At 33.6% G+C, this 10,000-nt stretch overlaps 1 protein-coding gene across 1 annotated transcript; it reads right to left on the bottom strand.

Annotated features, from left to right (window-relative positions):
• Nucleotides 1–508: 508 nt before the first annotated feature.
• Nucleotides 509–9,087, bottom strand: Pgant35A (polypeptide N-acetylgalactosaminyltransferase 35A; the record flags this gene model as incomplete). Its single annotated transcript, XM_070131318.1, is given in 4 exon segments — nt 509–7,345; nt 7,785–8,018; nt 8,208–8,444; nt 8,935–9,087. Coding segments are annotated over 4 exon segments (759 nt in total), but the record flags the coding sequence as incomplete, so codon positions are not given.
• Nucleotides 9,088–10,000: the final 913 nt, after the last annotated feature.

The raw sequence follows: 10,000 nt of genomic DNA, 5'->3' as shown, positions 1-10,000 counted from the left end.
TGCAAGTGTGCATGTACATGTACGTTTACTTCATGCCGACCCTGCTGAAGCTAGTGTCGCTCCATTCCTCACCTACACAATTTGAAATGTTGGAATCTGTTTATATTGTTTCTCCCTCTCTCCATTGCCAAATAATGTGGAGCTTGAATAAAGACTGAAGTGGGAGAGAAGTTGCAAGGCTGTATTTGTTGTAACTCTTTACTTCATCCCAAGGACCTCCCATATTTCAATTTCTTTTTAGAATTTGAGAAAATTTCATTACATGTTTATTAACATTTTTTATTGAAGTTTTACTGATATATTTGAAAGGACTGTGTACTAGCTGAATGCACAGGGTTCACTAGAGTGGAGATTTCCAAAACTTCTCTCAGTTCTTTAAACTAGATTTTAATTATATTTAGAGTAAATAAAGAGAAAAGTATTGAAGTATAATTTTAACATACAGAAAAATTATTATAACATTAGTAATGAAGATAAAGAAAATGCTGGAGTAAAACACAAAAACATATATGATTATAAGAAATTTATTTTGTATAGCTATGTAATACATGTTGTTTATTTATCCTTTCAGTATGCTTGTAAAGAAAGCATTGGAATTTAAGGCCTCAGGCGGCTTTGATCGACAGTACACAAATAATAACTTGTATAATGTTTAAGAACACTGGACACACTTAGTGGCATCCTACATACAGATCTGCAATGCAAAGACCATGCTTTATCATAGAAGGTAGAACAGGAGGAGTATGAAGTTTGTACAGATTTATTTGTCACTTTAGATGTAACTACCAAAATCAGACTATCTTGCAGTTCTTTAAAATTTGATTAGTTTAAAGACGTTTCAACAAACTTAACAAACACAAAAGGAAGAGAGATCATATACAGTGAAGGTGCAGTGCTGTTACTCATCATCTATGCCTATGAAGACATTTTTTTTCTTCAAGTATAGTTTAATGACTGAAGTACACATTACAATGGCTTCTTCTATTCTAAAATGTCAGTAAAGGTTCCATTCTTATGTTATTGATGAATTATGCCTCAAACCTAAAGCATACTGTAATACACTAAATGGGATAATATGAAGTCAATTCATTGAATCCTATGTTCTCCACAAAAATATTTTCTTCATGACACTACTATAGCCAAATAACTGCAAAAAAAATGTTTCTTTCAGTTTTTTATAGCTCTATTTGCATTTGATCTCCCACCTAGAACACCAGAAACAGAGCAAATAACTAAGGTCCTGTATTGCTGAAGTATCAGGTAAAAAACATCCAACAATACATCACATGTTTGATAAATTTCAGCTTACAAGCAAGCCTAGTCCACATTGCTTGTTACAGTATAAACATTGAGACATGTTTAGTGGTAGAGGATTGCCATTCTAACAAGGCCTCTTTTCTTTAGAATTGTGCTACATGTAAGATACACTAAAAGATATTTTCACTAAAAGTTATTTTAAGTTAAATAATTCCTCTGTGTAACTATTAACTCTCTGGATATATCTTTTCTTCATTTTATCAATGGAAAGAACAACAACAGGATTTTCCTTAATTGATCCTACATTCATTTAACACTAATCATTCAAGTATGGAATAAAGGTAGTAAATACAATTAGTGTAATACAAATAAAATATATCTTAGGTAAAGCAAGTATTTACCTTACAGTTGAATTTTGCTATTATTTTTTTTACTACATTTTCCCATAGAGAAAATTATTTACATTTTCAAAATTCAGCAATACTGGCTTAATGTTCCCCCTCCCCTCCAAAAAAAAATTATCCAAACAACCTTTACTTACTAATCTAGCATAACACGGTGACAAAATAACATTTATATTTTTCATGAGAATCACTTATAGCACCAGATAAGATTATATCATGATAATGTAAATAATCAAGATGTTGCACATTAATATGTTTACAGCCAACTATAGATTTAAATATTGAAGATGTTAGAACTGTGTAAGGCTCAACACAAATAAATATACACAAGCATAAGCACAAAAATAAATACAAATCTATCTATCTGATAGATATATATTTATCTATCTGTCTGTCCAGTAGATATGCATGTCTAGACATTTATTTTTGAGCATATGCATAACCATATAATAAATATTTATTGGATCGAGCCTCGTGCAGTTTAAGCAAACCAGCTGTTTGCCTGGAGAAAAACAAGGTTCATTTTATACAAATGTGGCAAACTTTTTATATTCTGTATAAATTAATTGTTCTTCTACAGACATTCAGTTCTCGCCTTCATTTAATTTTCATAATAAGTGAACAGACATCCAAATGTTCTATTTCTTCTCATGCTATCCAAATATTTGATGTTATATAAAAGCTACTGAATAGTGCCTTTGAGCAAGACTTTTCAAAGCCATTGTTAGAAGCAAGGCACAAAAATGGAGTGGCTTTCCAAAGAGTAAATGCTAGATGAGCAACTTGAATGATATCATGAACACTTTACACACAACAGGTTATGTAACTTTACATAAATCCTACTGGTAGACACAGGAATTGTGACTTAGTGAAGTGAGTTCATTTCACTTCAGAATGACACTGAATAGAAGAGAACTAGAGAAAGAATGCTTTTTTACATGACAGGATGATGAAGGCTACATTGCAACTCTCTTCTCCTATCCAAGGTTACAGGCAAAAATGGTATTATACAGCCATGTTTGAATAATGCTTAGCTAAGAGTATCATCTTCAGACAAGTACACTACAGATGGTTACACAAAGGATATCTAAAATGACGTTATTTGCAGTATAAATCTTTGTAGGGCATATAAAGATGTAAAAACTAAAGGAAAAAAAGTAAAATTTGTAAGTGCAATGACATACAATATGGAAAGTAAAAAAAAAAATTAAAACACATAGTAAAACATAACATAAAGCATTGTACATATGAAATAAAGGTAATTTGTGAACTCATGTAGAAAACGTTACATTTGGGATTTGCAAAATTAGTACTGGGGATATATGAGCTAAGTTGAAGCTTGCAAGAGGCCAAAGCATAAAATGTAAAATCACTCATAATAAGAGTGCTAAAGATTAGCCAAAATTTTCTCTTTTCTAATACTACCATTTATTCACTTTGCATAAACCTCTCATCTGAGAGACATAACAAGAAAATGAGTGGAAATAGCTTGGCTTAATGATTTATGGCAAAATTACTGATTTCAAATGTTCTCCAAAATTGGCTTAAATGTCCCATTGCAGAACTGTGGAAAACTTAAACTGATGAATATCCCATGATGCTGGACTCTCCTCTCCAAGACCCACTGGGATGTAGAGTTTTCATACACTCCCAGGTAAGAGCCTGGGATTTAAAGAAAAAGAAAAAACTTTCATGGCAGGCAGATCAACACTGAGTTTGGTATTGCAAGCCCTTGAATTTAGTCCTTTCCTTTCTTTTGTCCTTTCAACTGGAATCCCCACCCCATCTCTATCAATTAATCCAGGAATGTAAAATTCCAATATACCCCTTGATGAAAAGGGATGAAAGAAAATTGTGCATTAAATAATCTGAGGTGGGATGTTAAAAAATGCACAGGGTTATTCAAGTGAGAGGCATGTGCATCTATTACAGAGATGCTTTACCCAGTTGATACACTACGTCTGGCTGGGAACTTGGACACAAGTTAGGTCCTACATGTACACAAGACCAATTGAATTGTACCTTTACTAAATTTGAATCAAATTGTCCTTTAGGGGTTAATAAAATTGGCTTGCTGAGTAGACATGCTTTTTAAAAGTTGGGATGTGGGAATATCAATTCAAATACTGGTGTTGATGAAGTTGGCAACCATTACTTTGGGTTTATACTCATTCATTTTTACTGTTATATAACCTCATAGGATATATCTATTTATTTAGTGAAGGGAAATTGTAACTTATTTGCATTATAGTAGATATGTATATGTAATTATTGGTACATAGAGAAATATTAAATTGTAAAAAGGAACATTTTACATGTAAATATCACATGCTTAGATATTTCAAGTCTTAAAAAAAGTCATTACCAACACAGAAAACAACAATAACTTGTACTGGTTATCAAAACATAGTCACACACACTGTTGACCATATTAGTTTAAAAATTACATTACAAAAAATTAAACCAAAAAATGTACTTACTTTTCCCAGACTCTTCCTACATTATGAGAAAATGTATCTTGTAAATTAGAGAAAAAAAAGATATTTGGTCTTAACACCATTTGGTAACTTTGAAAAAAAGTAAACTAAGACTGACACATATCAAGTTATAATAATCTTAAAAGTAAATATTTTTTCTTTTCCTATTGATATAAAAGCAGTATCTAAAATAATAGTTGATTTCACCCATAGTGAAGCAACTGCCAGTTTCAATTACTAAAATTATGAAGCGGCTTATCGACTAAAGATTTTTTTACCTATGAAGGTTTCACTCCCTTTTTGGTCATACCAAAAGAGGGGGCACAACCACAAATGCAACCTATGTACTGTTTGGAAAAATACAAAAATGGTTCTCAGAAAAAAATCTGACTATAAAAAGTACTTGAGTATTAGTATCAATTATACTAATGATCTACAAAAAAGTAATTTAATATAAAAGTATTACAGTGTATGGACAACTCACTGGAAGAAATATTCAGTTTCATGAATATCTAAGCTTCTTTCCCATCAATTAGCAACGAAATACAGTTGTCAGATCATCAAAACTGCAAGCCAGATCAACAAATACAAATACTTTATTCTACAGGTAATCCTTCCAGCCTAAGACAAAATTTTAGGTCTGGACACATGCTATTTAGTTAAAATATAGCATTTAGTTGTGACATTTATTTCATTTGGTAAGTTTTCTAGATAGTTTGAAAGCATATAATTTATCCTTGGCTTATAGAAATCTATTAATTCATATTGAGTGGTGGGGTAATAGAGCTTTTACATAATTATCTTAACCCATAGCCACTGGGAACATGTTATGTTCACCATAGTTTTGTTTTGAGAAATATCTTTATACATAGCTGGCTCCACAATTGCTCAACCACCAAGGAATCAATCAGAAAGCTAATTAACAGCACTAATGGCAATTTGAAATAAAAAAGAATATTTCCAAAAATCATGGAAAATGCTAAGCAAGTGAGAGTGCTAGGGTTATCTAAGCTAGCTATGGACTCCTTGGTGACAAAGCACTTGTGGGTCATCTGCCTGTATAAACAATTAACAAACTAAACTCACAGTGGGCATGGCATATATGTGCATACCATCCCTGTTGACAGCGGGTTAATATTATATATGGCACTAATTTTTTCTTCTTCAAAAATTCATTACAGAACTGTGGCACTCATGGCTAAACATGCACGAGGAACTGGGAAAACAACTGAATTTGAGCGATCACTGCTTTTAAAATAACTTGAATGGAAGGGAGACAAATGATGGTAAATCTACATAAAAATGCTGAAACTATAATTGGAGTTCAATGATTATTGTTGTTTCATGGATATCTTAGCTTTGAATCAACACCAGAGGTGAAGGAAAGCACAGAAACATCATGAGATTACAAAACAAATACATTTAAAAGGAACAGAAAGTATTCTTGAAATACTCTATAAGTTCAGCAATCAAATTATCTAAACTTGATTTGGAGTGAACAATACTGTTCATAGGGAGAATTGGCTAGTGGAGATAGTGATGAGAGAATGAGGTCCATTCTGCCCACTAACTGGTTGGAAGAATCACATAGCTGAACTGAATCATTTGTCACCCCATTTCTCACAACAGCCTGGAGTCCAGAACTGCTTCTGTTTTTGCCACTTTTCCTGTTTGAAAATGCCTACAGGAAATCATAATGGCACCATATCTTCTGATTTTACTCTGAAGGCATGCCTCACACACCTGAATACTTAAACCTGTGGAATTGGTTGCTTCATAGCAATCATATGGCCTAAAATATGGGCACTGGGCAGCAGCTGCTCTGCCAGGTGTGTGGCTTGTAGGCTGGCTACACTTGTGTGTGGTGACAAGAATATGCCTCCCCTTTGCAATGTAGTTTTTTCTTTTTATGCCTAGGCATTTTTAGTTCTCTTTGCCATTTTCCAATGTCCATAGTCATTTGATTTGCTTTATCCAGATGGTAAAAGACTGTTATCCTTGCACAAACTCCATATCATCTCTCTAGGTAGTCCATCACTCAGTGCATGAACAATAACAATAAGTAACATTTTGTTATTAGTCTTTTTTTTTGTAATATTATATCTTCTGCAATACAACCTGCAGCGCCCATCACAGTATCCAGGAATAGGATATTGAGCATGAAAATGGCATCCTTACTGGAGCTGGTGCTCTTCCAGTCATGGCTCATGCACAGTAAGTTCACACTCGTTTATTGATGGAAATAATGCAAAAGCCACTCGAGTCTAAAAAGCCAAAGAGTCTAATCACCCTCCAAGAAGTTTGTACACCCAGCCTTCAGCCAAAATGCTCATGATGGCAAGTTTGTGTCATCTCGGCCCTCAGCCAGATTTTCCCATGACGGGATGTTCACGTCACCTAGTCCTCAAGCCAATTTATTTTCATTATGTGATGGTCATGTTACACAGTAATAGGGTTAACCAAGATGAAGCCAGTGATCTCTCATTTCAGTGCCACAATCAAGCTATCTAAATGGCATTCCATTGATTCTGAATAGAAAAAAAAATGAAAATATAGGTTTATATCTTCATATCATGTCACTCAATTGTAATGTAATACTTCATTCTTAGCAAATTTAATTCCATTTAGAATATTCTTCACTCCATGGTATTAAGAATTCACTTTTGTAAAGTTAAATAATTATATATACATATATATATTCTTTTGTTTTGAATGCGAGTATTCTTTATCACCTCTAATTGTATAAATTACAAATTCAGATATTGCTTATTTATAATTTTGTCATGATAATTCTCACACTGATATAAATAAATTTTTCTTATAATATTTAAAAAAATAAACACTACTTATCAATATCAGTACATATATTTTATATACATAAATATGGCTAATAAACTAAGGTAAATATAAACCCTAACATTGTGAACATGAGTTGTATCTTTTCTTGAAGAAAATAGTATGCATAAACTGACAAAAACACACAGACAGGCATCTGCAGACACACTTCCTTCATATATATCAACAATTGAACACATCCATGCACGAAAAATACAATCTTTAACCCATATATATCTAGAGTATATCAACAAGGTCCCAAGTGGCAAGATTTGGAGTGGAACACATTGCCATCAACACAGGTGCTCCTAAGCGACTGTCCTGTGCGGCTACACACAGGCCAAGAGCCATGTTATACAGAGCAACACCCATCTGAAAGGATAAGCAACACAGCACATTTAATACCTCTTTCTTTATGTGTCCATGTATAAACATAAAATATATGTGATCTCACAGAAAATGCATCCAAAAGCATTAAAAGAGGAGGAAGGAAGATGAAGAGGCATAGGAGGTAGAAGATACAGAGGAGGAGGAGGACAACAACAACAATGAGGAAGGGGAAAATGGAGGAGAAGAAAGAGGAATAAGAAGTACAAGAACATGTAGGATAAAAAGAATGGATAAATAAATAAATAAATATATCTATAAATATATACAAAAAGTCTGACACACCTGAAACAGTAATGAAATAAAGAAAAATACAAATATCAAAATAGTGTTCTGCAAAAATTTCTGATGCACATCAACATTTCATTAATCAGGACTACTTAAAATAGGTGGGAATGATGCCTCACCCTGCCTTTCTACACACCTGGTTGGATATTTTCCACTCCTGGGCTCCTCCCATTTCGTGGCACTTGGCAATTTTAGGCCTATTATCAGAGGCCTCGAGGCACAGCAGCTGTGCAAGAACAAGCTCATTCCGGTCTGTCTGGTGAAACACCTGACGATTCCAATCTGAACACTTGGACAGTACTAACATTGAACCCTTCCGTGAAACATCTTCCTCAGACTCTATGCACAGGTTTGTTCCTGTTAAACGGATCTATGAGGGAAAGTAAAGGAGATGCTTTTATTTCATATTTGCTTTATCCTGTACACTCCAAGATGCAAACTCATGTAGTCACAGACACAAAGGTGAAATATATATGTTACAATAAACAAACTAATATATATACACTATCTGGAAGTTCAATACACTATCTTATATATAACTCATCATCATTTGGCTCACCTGCCACTTGTGTGTATAATTCCTCACTCGTTTATTCCATGGCTGGTATGGGCGTACACCTGCTTTGTCCATTTTCGCATTCTTGTTCTCCTCACCTGGAGGCCCAAGTTCTGGGTACACATTCTTCAGGTACCATGAAAAAGATTTACACTGAAGGTCTTCTCTCAGCTTCTTTCTGCTTGAAACATCTCCATATTCCATTTTCTCTGCTCCAGGACGAACTTTGAAAAAGTTCTCCTAAACAACAAACAATAATTATGGTTAAAAAAAGGAGAGGAAGCATAAAAGTAATCTCAGAGTGTATATATATATATATATATATATATATATATATATATATATATATATATATATATATATATATATATATATATATATATATATATATATATATATATATATATATATATATATATATATATATATATATATATATATATATATATATATAAATATGGTGTATCACAACAAATAATAAAATATGGATATTACAACAATCATTGAACCTCTGAGTAACTTAACAAAACTGAGAACTCAAGAAGGACATCTTCAACAATCAATATTCATTAGTCTTCACACCATTCCTTACATTTTCATTACAGTAAATCAATTCCAAATTCAAAAACTTCTTATAAGATTCTATAATGTATGCATGAAAACAGGTCCTACTTCAATGACTATAAATTTGCATGACACACTTCCAACAATCAGGCAGTATCTCCCTCACCTTGTAGTCATCTAGCCATACATGGGCAACCCTCAGTGAGTTGCGCATCAAGGAATCTTGGCCACCTGGGCCTCCATATGGGCGTCGCCGACGGAAAATGTGACCAACACGAGAGCAAGGCATGATCTCTAGCTCTCCTCCACACATCCAAACCTTCAAAGGAAGGAGTGTTAATGATCTGGTTTGTATATACAGATATGAAAAAAAAGAAAAAAAGAAAAAAAGGAAAAAAAAAAAAAAAAAAAAAAAGACAAATATGTATATATAAAAAATCAATAAAATCTACATTACTTCTTCAATACTGGATGCTGTATTTCTAAATACAACTGGATATAGTAACTGGACTTAATGCGGTGTTTGGAACTTCTTGTCTTGCTCGTCCAGACAAGTTGGACAAGATGTTTTGAATGTTCAGAACCTCTACGTTCTTGTCCTGGACAAGTTGTCTATCTCGTCCATTTCACCCTCCTGCGAAGCTGGCTAGCAGGATGAGATGATGTCACAATGGTATTTGTATGAAAACACTGACAGTTGCAGGCAACCACAAGCTATTGATGGGTAATTTTATGGTCCTTTATTAATGTTATCAAAGGATCTTTTTGTGTTTATTCTTTTTGCGTTTGCAGTTGCTGGTAAGATAAATATGCATCAAAACCTCTGCAGCATGCAAAATAAAGACAACAGTATGATAAAAGTGTGAATGTATACTTTCGAGCTGGTTGCCTGGACAAGCAAGACGAGAAGGTCTGAACGCAGCGTTACCTATTGGCAACTGGTACATGCACTGTCCATTGAAATAAAGCTCTTGCTGTCAGTTGGCATGTATGTACATGCCATGGCTGTTATGGACAGAATAGTGGGTGACATCGTATCACTACCTTTCCCATGTCGTTGGCTCATCGGGCAGAGTTTGTTTTTCTCCAATATTAGTGGCTTCATTTCTATGTAGAGCTTTTAGGCAATAGCACCTATTGTGAAGGTAAACCTTCAAATCTTTTATATCATTAAAAAATTATAGCAAAATAAAAGCTTTTTAGGAGCTGAATGTCGCTTGCAAACTACCAAT

The sequence above is a fragment of the Penaeus vannamei genome, chromosome 16, assembly GCF_042767895.1.
Source record: "Penaeus vannamei isolate JL-2024 chromosome 16, ASM4276789v1, whole genome shotgun sequence".
Lineage (NCBI taxonomy): Eukaryota > Metazoa > Arthropoda > Malacostraca > Decapoda > Penaeidae > Penaeus > Penaeus vannamei.
This window is presented reverse-complemented; position numbering and strand designations above follow the sequence as displayed.